This window comes from Indicator indicator, chromosome 7, assembly GCF_027791375.1.
Source record: "Indicator indicator isolate 239-I01 chromosome 7, UM_Iind_1.1, whole genome shotgun sequence".
Classification (NCBI taxonomy): Eukaryota; Metazoa; Chordata; class Aves; order Piciformes; family Indicatoridae; genus Indicator; species Indicator indicator.
The window spans coordinates 28,333,879-28,348,720 of record NC_072016.1 but is presented as its reverse complement, the minus strand read 5'-3'; the positions used below and the strand labels follow the sequence as shown (position 1 = coordinate 28,348,720).

General features: G+C 43.1%; 1 protein-coding gene across 2 annotated transcripts in view; it reads left to right on the top strand.

Moving 5' to 3' along the window:
- Positions 1-12,095, top strand: part of ANK3 (ankyrin 3) — a 207,418-nt gene extending 195,323 nt beyond the window's left edge. Inside the window, exons 43-47 of one of the 2 annotated variants that reach the window (XM_054382435.1) lie at positions 1,435-1,533; positions 9,964-10,047; positions 10,174-10,233; positions 11,965-11,967; positions 12,030-12,095. In XM_054382435.1, coding sequence (XP_054238410.1) covers positions 1,435-1,533; positions 9,964-10,047; positions 10,174-10,233; positions 11,965-11,967; positions 12,030-12,095 — 312 coding nt within the window. Of the gene's footprint in view, positions 1-1,434; positions 1,534-2,045; positions 2,049-9,963; positions 10,048-10,173; positions 10,234-11,964; positions 11,968-12,029 lie in introns of both variants that reach the window. The other variant, XM_054382436.1, reaches the window with a different exon arrangement.
- The last annotated feature ends 2,747 nt before the right edge of the window (positions 12,096-14,842 follow it).

The following is a 14,842-nucleotide window of genomic DNA, read 5'->3' as shown; positions in this document are numbered from 1 at the left end:
CTGCCTGGTGATGTGGATGAAACAAAGTGCTGGCCTCGTCCCAAATCCAGGTCAATGCCCAAAAACTTACAAAAGCAGTGCAGTGGCAGCGTAGGTCACATAATGACTGCCCAAGCATCACATTCCAGTGGTCTTTAAATGAGTACAGCACAGTTGCTCTTTTATCCTGAAGAAGGTGATGTCCCCTGTATGGTCAACGTGACTCCCAGTGTCAGAATTCTATCACAAATAAACAACTAGAAGCTGTTTATTAAAAATAATTCTTCTTCCAAAACCTTTGTGCCCTCTGGGAATCATCGCTTTTTGTTACTTCTTCAGGATAAGGTTGGCTTATTTTTGTGTGTGTATATATTTGGCTAGTGTAAGAGGACAGCAGGAAACTCTACATGTAGATGAATACTGTCATCTTGTCCTAAATGTTTTGTGTTATATAGCCCTTTTTCTTCTTCACTCACCTATGCCTAGTTTTATTTTGCACATCATTTTTGAGAAATATTTGGGATGTCTTGGGCCAGATTCAAAAAGAGGAACAGAAATGCAGTTAGAAATATACCTTATTCATGACTTTACAATTGGTTTGAGGCTGCCATGAAGTAATTATAGAGAGAACTTTGAAATTGCTCTATTAAGCCAAATGTCATGTGAGAAGGTCCTCTGCCTCACACATATGAAGCTCTATGCCAGCCATGTGCATATAGAGCTGCTCAGCCCCAAAGCCAAGGACCTTCTTGGATTCCAGAGGGGAAAACACAGGCTGTCAGAAAGTTTGAGGGTGGAATGATGCCTGGATGTGTCTGTGGTACCAACCTGAGACTTGTGTCAGACTGTTTCCCCTCACCCTGATTCCCTTCTTAGAAAATGCAGAATGATTGTACTTCACACTACAGTTTTGCTACTTAAAAGCAGATAAATAATGAGCAGGAAAGCCATTTAGATGGAGAAGTTCCTCAGAACGCTTATTTGTGATCTTTTTTGTAGAGATGCTCCACTGAGCCTTTCTGTGTGACTCTTCCTTCTTTACAAGCAAATTGTTTCCCCATACCTGTGAATCCATACGACGTGTTGGAAACTAATTTTTGGGGAGTAAAAAAGGAAGTTATTAAGACAAGGGGTTTTTTTGTACACAAAAATTTTAGTAGCTATGTAAGATTTAGAAATTCCACAGGTCAGATGCATTCCAAATAGCATTTTCTAAGACTTAAGAAATGCTGAGATATTCCACACTTGGTATGCTTACCAAGCTACAGCAAGACAATGAGCAAAATGGCCTCCACTGCCCATATACTTTAAGAGCAAAACTGCGTGTCATTACGTACATAACAGAGGCAGGAAAAGCACTGTCCATGATAACCTCTGTTTTCTTCTCCTAGTCCTGATCAGCATGTTCTGTCTTGCAAATGTGCTGTTCAAATATACTAAAACTGCATTTATTAGGAATGTAGTGACAGTGACAGTGAGATTGAGAGTGATTCGAGCTCAGGTGAAGAGCGGAGAATTATTACAAGAGTTTATCGACGGCGATTGATTCTGAAGGTATTTTGTGATTTGCATTCCTGAGGTGCCATTGGCATGGGTGTGGGTTTGGACTGCTGTGTCAGAACGTCAGGTTTGGCATACCTGACTCTTCTCTGGCAGTGTGCTTTCCATTGCCAGTTTGTATTTATAACCAAGTGCTAGATGGCCTTTTTGTGCTTAACCCAGAGGTTTATAGTTGTCTTCTGATGGAAAACAACTATGCTGCATGGCATGGGGTGTCCTTTACTGCCACTGTTTCGCATGGCATCTTCAAGTCTACAGCTTGATGTAGTGTGCTGGTCTCATGTAGAGCAAAATGACTCGCAGACAGGTATGGGTGACATTTTTTTTTCTTTTTTCTTTTTTCCCCTTCCATTTTCTTAATAAAAAATAAATGCAAACTGGAAAAAAATGCAGGAATATACAGGCAGGAATGTACAGAGAGGTATAGAAGAATATGAGCCATGTGTTCTGGTTGAAATTTGTGGTTCTAAGTGCTTAATACATTCTGTAAAACTTCCTTGAAACAGCAGGTGATCTTAATTTAAAGCCTCCCAAATTTAATAAGAGTCTTTGCGTTGCCTTCAGTAGGCTTTATTTAGTATGTTTATTTACTGGCCTCTACAGATGGCCATTCTTTACAGCCAATGTTCTTTATATAGTGATAATAATGTCACAGTCATGTAAATAGTCATATTTGCCCTCCTATTTTTTTTCTCGTATGGCTGCATGGATTTGCCTGCAGAATACAGAATAAGGAAATAATTCTGCATTGGAAGCAATTATGTTAATCCCTCAGTAACTTACAGGATATATTAGATCCTTACTAGAAAAATATGCAGTCAAGCCATGAAAAAGGCAGCCAGCCACCACAATGTTATAACAGCATTAGATTGCCTAAGATAAAATTGTTACTTCAGGAGTGATTGGTGACACTGATTGCAGGTGTCTGTACTGCTGTTATTTGCATGCTTTGTGGAGTGGATTACCTGAGAAGGCACTGCCCCTTCTGTGTGATGTGGAAGGCAGATAGGCTGATCTGCACAGCTACACATCTGACTGAGATAGAGACACTTTCAGAAAAGGCAGGATGACACTTGAGACTGTCTTCACCCTGAATTTCTTCAATATTTCCAGTGCTTCCATTTGGGACAAGGCCAGAATGGCAAAGTTGAGCTCAGCAGAAGTGACTCTTCTGTTGGATACTTCATCTTTATGGTCGGAGCTTGCTGCCTCCCATGGAAGGACCTGGGCAGGTCTGGGTATGACCCTTCCTCAGCAATTCCCTCTGCATATGAGACATGAGGGGTCAGAAATAGGAATGTAGTTTCTGTTTCCAAATGGAGCAGGCTGACTGTGGGTGATTACAGACCCTCAAATGCTGCAAGAGCATTTCTGGCAAGACACAAAGTGTCTGTGTGCTGAAAATTTTAAAGGCTGCATAGTTGGCCTGGGGCTGAGGCCCTCCACCCTGATTATGTCTGCACTATTTAAGTGTCCACTGGTTTAGAGTCAGGAAATGCTAGAGTAGGAAAGAGTAAGTATGTAAAAGGCAGCCTTCACTTGCTTTCTAAGTAGCTCTGCTGTGTTTACAGAAAGGCATAGAAAATTGTTTTCAAATGTGGTGATATAATTTGGGGTTGAACTTCCAACAGAGCAATAGTAAAGCAGTGTTTATAGTGCTGGAATCTGCTGCTAGTGCAGATGCAGTCAGGAGGATTTGCACGGTGAGTGGAGGTGGCTGAACCTTCTCTTTCGGGAATGTGTTTGATCTGAAGTGGGTTAGAGAATTTATATGGGATGCTTCTGTCAATCTCTGTTGATTTATATCTTCTTTTTTAACCCCCACTCCACATCTCAAGACAAACAGAAAAAACATTCAAAGCAGGAATCATTCAGGCCTTTTAGAGAAAGTGTTTGATAGTGAAAATAATAATTTGATAGGTATATTTTCATCATGTAAAGTTCATGAAATGGTGGTGTGAAATGGAAGAATCAAACTTTAATGCTGGTCCAGAGATCTGGACTGGTAGGGGTCTGGGAGCAGAGGCTAAGTTTGGGTGAACTGAAATCACTGTGAGAAAAAGCACAAGCTGTGGAACAGCTCCTCATACAGGGAAGTCTCGGGATATAGCGCTCACAGGTACGGAGCAATGCTTTCAGCCTGCAGAGTAAAAATAACTCCAGTCTTTCTGCCACAGGGCCACAAGCACTGGTCAAGAGCAGCTGGCTCTTGCCTACCAGCGCCTGAGTGCCTGGCAAGAGGGTGCTGTGCCTGACCCCACAGCCTGGGGCTCACACTAAGCAGGCCTTGCATCTCTGGGGTAGAGCAGTAGCAAGAAGGGAATTGTGCTCTCCTACTCCTTTGTTTTCTGAGAATCCTGGCTAACCAAATAGTTGTTAAGGGGTGATGCAGAGCAGAAATCAGGGACATATTCCCCTGGCTCTCCTGTCCCCCAGGCAGCGAATCTGCCACACACCCCAGTGCTTCTTCTACAGTCATGCCTGAGCTATGGGAGTACTTACCCTATACTGTCTTATGTTACAGTTACCTAGGAGCCAGCCCTAGAAATCTTTGTTGAGTTTGCATTCTCTGGAACAAAGCCTGTTTTGAACATCCGAAAAACCTGGGCACAGGCTTCATAAATGGATAGCCATGCTGTGCCAGTGCCATAAGCCCATTCTGCCAGCTTGTGCCAACAGCAGCAGCAGGGAGGTGACAAGGGCATGCTTGGAGCCTCACTAGGCAGAGCTGCACATGGGAGCTGCTGTTTTACCTCATGTGTATTCATTGCTGCATTGAAAGCAGTAGAGGTACTCACCTAGCCTGCAGGGGTAAATTTGGTAATACCATACCTTAAGGATAAATTGAGTCCTGTTGAAAAAAGGCTTCACCGTGTGCTCCCACAGCCACTATCAGGGCTGAATTGCTTCCTTACCTTTGTTCTTCTTTCCCAACTTGTTTTTCCTTTCAGAGCCATTCTGCACTGAATGCTATTATTTCCATTTAGCTGCTACCTTAGTTCTCTGTTCTGTTCCAAATATGGAGAGAGGTTTTCTTCTCACCTGGAGGTATTTTCCCAGCAGTCAGAGAGCTGAGTCCTGTCAAGTGTTCAGCACTCTCCAGCACATTCCCATGGGATTTAGCACTTCAGAGGGCTGAGCATATAAAGGCAGACAAGCAAGGACTGATGCCCATTTCCACATGTAATAGGATCGTATTCTAACCTCAAGGTAGTGCAGATGTTTCTGTTTTTGCTTCCTTTCCCCTCTTCATGAGGTGGATTGATGGGATGGGACACTGCAAAAGAAATAGGGGGTTATGGTAGTGCAAAAGTGAGAACAATTAGCACAAAAGGGAAAAATAAGAATTCTGCCACCATGTGCATATTCAGAGCCTGATCCAAAGTTCCTTTTATTCAGTCATGACAGAAATCGGTGTCTAATTTTTCATGCTTTTTTAGAGGTTGTTAAATCTTTCATGGGCACAAATTTTTGGCAAAAACTGTTTAGTAAGATTCTTGTTTTGTGATGGAAAATAAAATAGATATCTAAGCAGGAGTTATTAGAATCTGGTGTCGTCTTGCCTCTTGTATTTTTGTTTTTTTTTGTCAATTTTTATTAAATATTTATTTGTCTCTTGTCATGCATTTTGCCCATGAAACCTCCTATTACTCTGTTACTGATTGTGGAGGGTTTGGTTCAGCTTGCACTGGAGGAAGGATGTGGGAACCTGAGCAGCAGTCAGTCAAAACTAGAATCAATGGTTCTCATGATCTTATTATTCAAAAGAAACTTATTTATGGAGAGTGAAAATGTGGCCATCCTCTAGATTAGAAGAATTAAAGGCCACAGGAATTAAAGCACATAGGAAATGTTTCCATTTGCGTATTCAGCTGGGCACAGCTTCTCTGCTGCAGTCCCCGCCAAGCTGGGAGAGCTGCAGGATGGTTTGGCTCCCTCTGTAAGTGCCCTCATGCTGTCTTGCCCCAGGAGGGACTGGCAGGTCAGAGTAGCTCGCCTCAGAAAGATAACACAGAGGTGAATTAAAACACAGCTTACAAGTGCTGTTATGAGGTCTGTTAATCATGTTACCCCCATGCAACAAACAGCAGACCTATGACCCAGTGCTCAGTACTGAGCTATACTCTGTCCTATTTGCAGCACCATATCCTTTCAGGTCTCCTTGGCTTGCCTGGTGGCTTGTTGGGTGCCTCCCCCTCAGTGACTTCAGCAATACATCTGCAAACAAGCAAGTACAGACTCAGCACAGGCACAGACAGAGAGTCATGGCATCTGATTAACAAGGACTCCCTTAGTAGGCAGAACTGACTAATGAAAATGACCATCATGAAAGATGTTTGTTTCCATTGCCACAGAGGCTTGAGACCTCAAGGAGACTGAGGCGCAGCTGCTGTTTGTGCATTACAAGAATGTGATCCTGACGCTGAAAGGATTATGTCTTGATGGTGGCTTAGAGAAAGGTCTGCTCACTCTGTACTCTGCTCCTCTTCCCATTGCAGCATTGCCTCTGGACTTTGACAAAAATAAGTATTTAGGATCTTTCCATCTTACTTGTTTCCTCCTGCTTTTAAATTTCTCTTTTATCCACCTGGGTAAGACACATCCCGCCACACCTTTTTTCCCTGCAGTTACAACCACACTAGGTGTATTGGAGGAATAAAATGGACTATTATCCTTCTAGTAACAAAACAAACATGAAAGGAAACCAGAGCTCTGACAAATCTGCAGTGAACTTTGGCACAATACTGCAGCACTGACTGCATAAGTCCATTTATCTGGAGATCCCTGGCAACACCTATAATCTGCAAATAAGTGTTAAGAAAATCAGTGGAGCTGGCAGAAGACTATGAGGAAGCTGCTCTTTGCTTCTCCTGCCCTGGAGAGCAGCAAACAGAGGATACCAGCTGGTTTTGGCAGGACTACACTCCAGCGAGCAGGGTGACATTAAAGCACTCTGCTTTGCAAAGCTTCCTGGCATGTTCTGGGGCTGAGGCTTGCAGACTGCTGCCTTTGTATGGTTTAGTCCCAGGGATATAACTGAGCTTTCAGTAATCATGGTATTAAGTTTTCTCCCAAAAGCTTTTCTCTAAAGCTCTCAGTATTGTGACAGTGATTTCAACTAGTCAGGGGTAAAATGAAGCCCACATAAGTATGATGCAGCAGAAAGAATTTTGTTCTTTAGCTGTGATGCAGATGCATCAGCTTTGTGTTTAAAACCAATGTTTGTTGACAAGGTCATATAATGTGCCATTCTAACCCAAAGCTGGTTTGCGATCTGACAAGTAAAAGTGCCAGTGGGTAACGGTTGTTTTTTCTTTCCCTAGCAAATATCCATCTTTGTAAGTGGATAGGATTAGAAACATCAGTAAATCAGATCTACCTCCTGCCAATTGGGAGCCTTCCTGCAATTTGTTTAACTACCCACCAGCAAGAGACTTGTGAAAGCTGGATTTCATGCATGCTGACTGCTGAGCATTTACAGCATTTACCCTTAAACTGTGCTTAAAGGAGCATGTGGCGAATTAAAACCCAAGATCCACTATACTTTTTTAAATGCATTTTTTTTTCAAAGAGACACTTTTCAGTACATCAATAAAATTTTCATTTTAAAGCTGAAGACAGTAATTCTCACTGACCTGTTTTAAGGAATAACCTTGCTCATAGCAGCAGTAAAGACTCAAAGGACCAGTACACACAAGATAGGCCAGGTAGTCTGGTGACCTTGATGCTTGCCATGGTTTATTTCTGTTTTTTTTTTTTTTAATTGTAGTGGCTTTGAAGATCCTATTCACAAGAGGAAATCTCTCCATATCTCTGTGCTCCATGTGGTGGGAGGGATGTCTGGGCCAGAGTTACCCTCCATCCCTTAGTGGGTGAGAGGCCAGGAAAGAAACTGTGTGGCTAGTTCCCCATCTGCTATGCTTCTGATTAAAGTATTAAGTCTCCAGAATCAGTATTTCCCCATTGTTTCATTGTGGCCAGGAAACCCCACGTTTCAGTTCCCAAAACCTTTACCCAGCTGTTGTCGCCCTGTTACAGCAGCAGTCCCCGTGCAGTTCTTATTTCTGCTGTCTGGCTCATGACAGAGGAAGCGGTTGGCTGCTGCTGCTGGGGCCCTGCTCACTGGGGAGACCAGCCGCTTCCTTCCCTGCCCCTGCACGTAGCCTGAAGTCAGGTAGGCAGGTATATAATGTTTCCTTCCTGTGACCCCTCAGCAGAGTCCTGGGGAATGAGTTCTTAGGGCACAGCCCATGCTCCGTCTGAAGGCTTCAGCAACCATTTGTTCTGCTATTTTTCTTGTAGGTATGCCACCATTCCCAGACCTGGGCACCTCAGCCAGGTCCTTTCATCTCCAGATCTCAGGACCTCACAGAATTGTTTGGGTTGGAAGTGATCTTAAAGATCATCCAGTTCTGATCCCCCTGCCATGGGCAGGGACACCTTTATTAGACCAGGTTGCTCAAGGCTGCATCCAACCTGGCCTTGAACATCTCCAGGGAGGGGGCATCCATGACATCCCTGGGCAACCTGTTCCAGTGTCTCACAACCCTCTGTAAAGTTCTTCCTAATATCCAGTCTAAATCTACCCTTATAAATCATCTTTATGTCCCTACACAGGATGTCTACCTGCCTGTGTCTCAGTGATGCCTCCTGAAGCATCAAAGTTCAGCAGGTTTCACAGTTTAGATACAGCCTGTGGAAATATGCATGGGGAAACACCAAAAAATATCTGAAATGGTTAATTTGCTTAATTATCAATGATTTTGATACAGCTTCCAATAGGAAATAAGCAAAAATTCTGCACTTCTGCATATTGACAAATGCTGACTAGGGGCTGGGTCAGAGCAGGGCTGCACTCTGCTCCTCAGCACTGCCCACTGCGTTCTGCCTGCCCCAGTCCCTCTGTAGTGACGAAAACAAACAAGCCTGGCTAAAGGAAAGGCCACTAATGGCTTGTTAACAAAAGGAAAAGTTTCTTTGCTTTAGAGCTTAGAAATAGCACACAAACCTAATATTATAATGTACATCTTGAAAAGCTGTGTGTGTAGGCAAAACAGTTAAAAAAGTAAATGTGACATCATTATATTTGTTCACCACAGAGCAGTGGCAGCAGCTTTTGCAGACAACAGTGTATAGACCACAGTACACAGGAATTATGTTTTGGCCCTGTGCTGCTTAGTACATGGAAGCATTATGAAAGCTTGATGTTGAGCTCTCATAATCTCATTTCAAATGTTATTTTTCTGTTAATGCTGATATAATATAATTTATATAATGTTTCTTTCTGCTTCCTTCCTCTAGTTGGCATTTTTTCCATGATGGATTGAGGGTGAGGGGAGGAGAAAAGTTTTAAGGATTTGTTGGATTTTTAAAAGGATTTATTGGAGTTTCTAAAGGCTTGGTGGATTTTTTTTTTTCCGAATGTAGGCCGCTAAATTATGATTATATATGCTTTATTTCTATGAAATAAATAAGCAGAAATGATGGATATTTTTAAAGCATCAAAAGCAATGCTTGCTTCAGCACCTAGGTTTACAAACATGACTTCATGAGGTAAAACTGTCAGAGCTCTTCTGGAACAAAAGTTCATGACTGCCAGCTAGCCTTAGACCCTGAAGTAACGCCATTTCTCTATAATTTGAGCAATAATTCTTGCGGTGGTATGCAGTCATTAGCACAGCACTTAGGAAACTGCTATTACATTTATTTACAGTGGTCCTATAAATTGCTGGTACTCAAGAAGCAATGGCTGGAGTGCTGCTGACCTCAGTAACTTGTGCACCAGGCTGCCAAGACTCCTTGTCAAGTTGACAGGTGTTAACATGCCAGGAGAAGTGTCACCTAAGATACCTTTCTTTATTTCATAAATGCTGATAAGTCTCGGGTTTTGCATGCTTCTTTAAGATCTTGGTTTTAGCAAGCTATAGGCAGAGCTGTCTTTTTAAATCACATATTTCCCCCACCTTATTTTGGCGAATACATTCTCTGTGTGTGCAGGGTACTGAGAAGCTATGAAAAGCTAACGGAGGTCTGATTAGAGATTATATCATCATGAATTTGTGCCCACATAGCATAGAACTCTGACTGTGAGGTGATTTGTTGCCTAGAGAGCTTCATGTCATAAGTTACTTAATAGGAGCAATGTGCTGGAAGCTTACTACAGGCTTTAAGGACACATTCTGGGGTTGGACTCAATGATCTCTGGAGGTCCCTTCAACCCCTAACATTCAGTGATTCTGCAGAATAAATGCACAGGTATTGGCATGCAAAATAAGCAAGGCCTTCATACTATTTGTGTGACATAAAGCAAACTGCTGTGTAAAGTTGAAGATAGCATGTGCTTGTTGCTTGGATTGGTGTGGCAATATGTGTGAGTTTGGCAGAATATAGGCTATATTGCTAATCTTATAACACATTCTTTAGGGTGAGGAAGCAAAAAACATTCCTGGTGAATCTGTAACAGAGGAACAGTTTACCGATGAAGAAGGGAACGTCATCACGAGAAAAGTAATCATGAGTTACATCACTGCTCTGAGTCTTTGCATTCAAGTAACTCCTTTTAACATACTTTTCCCCTTTAGAATCTAGGAAACAAAAAAAAAATTGTTCCTTTTCGTGTATTGCTTCCCACAGATCACCCGGAAGGTAGTAAGACGCGTTGTTATCCCCCATGACAGGAAAGCTGGTGAAATGGTAATGGAACGGGGCCTACCAGGAATTAACAGTAGACACAGAGGGTTGTGTTGACTGCTAGAAAGCGCTGCTAAAGGGCTGGAGGTTTGCATTTAACAAGAAGCCTTGGCAAAGTGCAGTGCCTTTGGTTATTGACAAGTCGTGCATTCGGGTGATGGGCAGGGGTCTCTCCATGCGCTGTGTGTGGGCAGGGGTGTGCCTGGCTGAATTCTGTTGGCAGGGAGGCATTAAGGTCTGCTTCCATGTAACAGGCAGCAGACTTGAACCAAAAGCCTGGGGCCTGTTTTGTGCTGTCAATATGAGCTGGGTCTGTGGCTTTGGTTAAGCTCTTGCAGAATTTGTGCCTTACACACAGTGTGATGCTTTTTCACCAGCCCAGAGCTGCAGTCTGGTCCCCACTGGCCTCTCACTCACCTGCAGAATATCCTGTGCTAGTGACTGAGGGTCTGTAGGATTCAGGAGAAAATGAAAATACCCAACTAATAGCATCTTTTACAAGCAAGCACCAAGACAGGGGTTTTTCCTTGGTGATTAAAATCAAAAGCCCTCTTGCAGGGCCAGATTGTGCCCAGCTTCAGCACTCCTAAAAGGAAAGGAGGGCAGAGGGAAGGGCAGGTGTATTGTGCCCCAGCATGCCCAGCCCCTCTTGCAATAGGTGCTGGAGATATGGGCAGGTGTGGGCAGGCTGTGCCTTAAGCTGTCCTCTGTCCCGAGGCCTCAGGGAAACTGGCAACACCTCTGGAGATAAATGGTTTCATGCCTTGCTCCCCAGCACACAGCTGTAGAAAATCTTTGCCCCAGTAAAGTTGTCACCGGGGTTAATGGAAATCTTGTCTGAATGCAAACAGGCTCAGAAACAAAGATAATTATATTGGTAATTATATTGTTTTTAAAAAGGTGGAAGGTGGTGAAGGAGAGTTGAAATAAACACAAATAGGAGAGTTGAAAAAAACATTTTCATCTCCTCTTTCGTAGTCCCTTATCAGGGAAAAAATGAAGCCTGCCCAGCAAAGGGGAAACCTTTTAAATTTGCTGCACCAGATTAGATTATTCAGAAACTACAAATAGTCACAAATACATCAATGCAAATCACCCAAGGGATAAATTCTGCTGATAGCCACACATAAACAGATGTCTTTCTCTGATGTGAATGGGGCTTGTAATTACAGGGGTATTTATTTTTAGATTATTATTGAGCTGCTTTTAATGAGCAAAGATGGACTTTATTGTGGGGTTTGTTGTTTTAAGAACACTGAAACCTGCACTGCTTGTCGTTGCCATTGGTTTCATTCCTGCGCTGCTTCAGTGGTGGGTTTTGCAGGCTTTCTTCCTCCTCCCTTTATGCCATTACTAACCTGCGCACTTAAAGCACAGACATTGTGAAACATCATAACAGCAGCCATGGCCTACGCTGTTGTGGATATGTCCACTAATCCCAGCTGACCTGAGGCCAGTTGGGAAAGGTGATTTTCTTTGGCAGTGGTGCTGGATCCCATTGCAATTGGCAGCAGAGTCTCGTCTGAGGGTGTCAACTGGGCATTTCCAGCCCAGGGGTTGTGCTGAAATTGTAGAACCGTGTTTTCTACTTGAAGATGGTATTTCAGGCCTGTGCTTTCGCTGCTCAGCAGAGTGGATAAATAGATTGTGTGTATCTTTGAAATGAAGTGTTACTGTGGTTTAACTGCTTTTTACTTATCCTGTTATAGCAAAACGCGGAGCCTGTTTTGGAAGCAGGTTTAGAACTATGAGCACTTTCTGCAGGCTGTGCTGACATTTATACTTTTCCTTTAAAACAGGGAGAAGCTTATAAGGTTAAGACAAAGAAAGAAGTCAGACACGTGGAGAAGAAAAGTTACTCATGAAAGCTGAAAACCAACCACTGAACGGTCAGTGTGATCAATTTTACACCATTCCTGAGGCCTTTTGCCAGCATAGTGCTGTGCTGCACAAAGGCTAGAACCTGAGCTGCACAATAGCTTGTGTCTGCTGCCTTGACATTGATTTCGAGCTGCAAAGCTGAATAGATGGCCCTTAATCTTGTAAGCAATCAATGACTTTGAGTTCAGGTACAGTAACTGAATTTCTTGGAACATAAAGCAAAGCAATACTGAGGCATGTGTAAGATTTTTAGGAGCTATAGAAAGTCTGGTGTTTGTAATCCACAGCACTTTCTACTCAAAAGGTCAGCTTAAATACAAATAGTGAAGGGGCTGCTTCAGGTACAGAAACTGAATTTCTTGGAACATAAAGCAAAGCAATAATGAGGCATGTGTAAGATTTTTAGGAGCTATAGAAAGTCTGGTGTTTGTAATCCACAGCACTTTCTACTCAAAAAGTCAGCTTAAATACAAATAGTGAAGAGGCTGCACATAAGTAAACCTGTTGGGAGTGAAAGGCTTCTTTCACTGTTGGGTGTGTGATCTGAGGACAGTTATGCATCTCAAAGTCCTTGTAAGAGCCAGTCTCAATATTTGCCGACAAAAAGCTTTACCCACTATTTCTTGTGCATTTATTGATCCAGCCTTAATGATTATTGCAGCACAGCAGCCGACAGTGTAAGGGCTTCCCAAACTAAAACCAAGCACAAACTAAGACACCATTGCAGGGACTCTGTAGCAGCATTCTGGAGCACTGTCAAGCCGAAGGCTGCTTTGGCTCAATCACATAGCTATAGTCACATAGCCAATGTGCCTAGAAATATGGGAGGAGCCATTCTCTATCAGTGCTGGTCAGTCATGGCTTCAATTGTGTATGCTTACCATAGTTGTGTATTTTTTTTACTCCGAATTTCCCTTAGCTTTGGTGAGTTTTAGGAATTGGGCAAAGGAAGAGTTTATGATTTGCAAGTCTGTGTTATCTTCTTCCTGTACATCTGGAGCAGAATTCACTGTAAGACTTAAGAACAGGATAAATACACCCTGGAAAGCACACTGTATAGTGATGTGGAGGTAAAGAACAGAAGCAGAGTCTCTCCTGAGTCAGTAGTCCTTTCTTGCCTGAGGCAATGTAAGGTAGCCCCTAAAGACACCTGGCCCCATGGGCTTTCTCTGCCTCTTGAGTAGTGCCATAGGAGTGTGGGATCTAGCTGAGGGCTTTATGGGATCAAGCCCCAAGGAGTGAGCTCTGCAAGGTGACTGGTGTGCTTTCGGTGTCTGGTTATTACCTAATGCATCCACTTAGGAGGAATGCTGAATTCCGAGGATAATACCTCTTCATGTGGCTTGCTGCACAACATACAGATAAAATATTTAATGTTTTGAAAAGAGAGGTGATTCTTTTAACACATATTTCTCCTTCATGGAGCTCAAGGATGTGCAAGCCAGAGGCACGACAGTGCTTGTATGAAATGGTGTCCCAGGTTGGCTCCCATGCTTTTCCACTATTAGTCTACAGGGTGAAAACAGTGGAAATTTGTGAATTCAGAGCCACTGAAGGCAAAATAGGGCACTGAAGCCCATAAGCAGTGCAGATAAAGAGCCTGTCAGTATACAAGTGTGATGCAACACACATTGGGGATAAGGAAGAAGCATTTAATTTTAAAATAAAATAGCACTAGTCCTTGCCTAATGTATGAAACATACTCTGACCTTCAGAGAGCCAAAGTCTGAGTTCCTTAGAACCAGATTTGGTCCCATGACAGCTGATGTATTTCTTCCATGCTAGAGCCCCTGAGGAACTCAAGTCTTTCTTAGATAATAAACATTTGCTCAGGCAGAAACTTTGTCCTGTAAGATGAATCTCTGTGGTCCAAACTTTGATATGATAACCATGACCACATGTGCATTAAGGAATTGCGAGCTGAGTCAAAAGTCTGTTGAAAGCATTTTATATGAATGCAGAATCGGATGTATATGCACGGACAGGGGATTCTGATTAAAAAAAAAAAAAAGTTTGTTTCTTGAGCACAAAAACCTAAAGCAATTCCTGCTTGGGAGGCAGAGGTGCTGCTTTTTCTTTGAAAGCCTGAAAAAAATCACAATGTTAAGTATAAATTAGAGTATTGCTGTAAAAGTGTATTTGTCACCATTGCAAATAAACTGGTTATGAAATGTATGCTGAAAGGAAAAGCCAAGAGCTTTTGCATGCAGGTCTGTGGGACAGCAATGTGTGAGCTGGTGTGGCTGCTGCAATGTGAATCGGTGGCTTTTAGCAGCAGGACAGATTTATGACAGCCTTAGATATGGACAAGGACAGATTGTTTTAGCATAGAAGGAGAGCACAAGTACTCCTGGGAAATGCATGTGGACCTGTGACCTGATTAGTAAACAGGCATGTCCATGCCAGCCTTGGGCACTGGCTGTGCAATCCGTGCTGCCAAACAAGCTCCCCTGTGCCCAGGTGCTGGGCAGCCTGCAGGTCTTCTAGCTCCTGTTCATTGCTGAGTTCGTGTTTCTGCCTCCTGCCTCCCCGCTGCAAGACATTGCTGTAGTACAGCAGCTGTAGCAGACTTACTGTCCTTATGTGCATGGCTGCATGACTGGTTTTGGATGGGTGAGAGAGCAGAAGCTGGAGCCCCAGTCTCCTCAGTGCCACTCAGGCGAGCCAGGCAGGAGATAGATGGGGCGCTCCTCTTCCTCACTTTATCCTTCACCAAGCCTCCTAAAAGCTG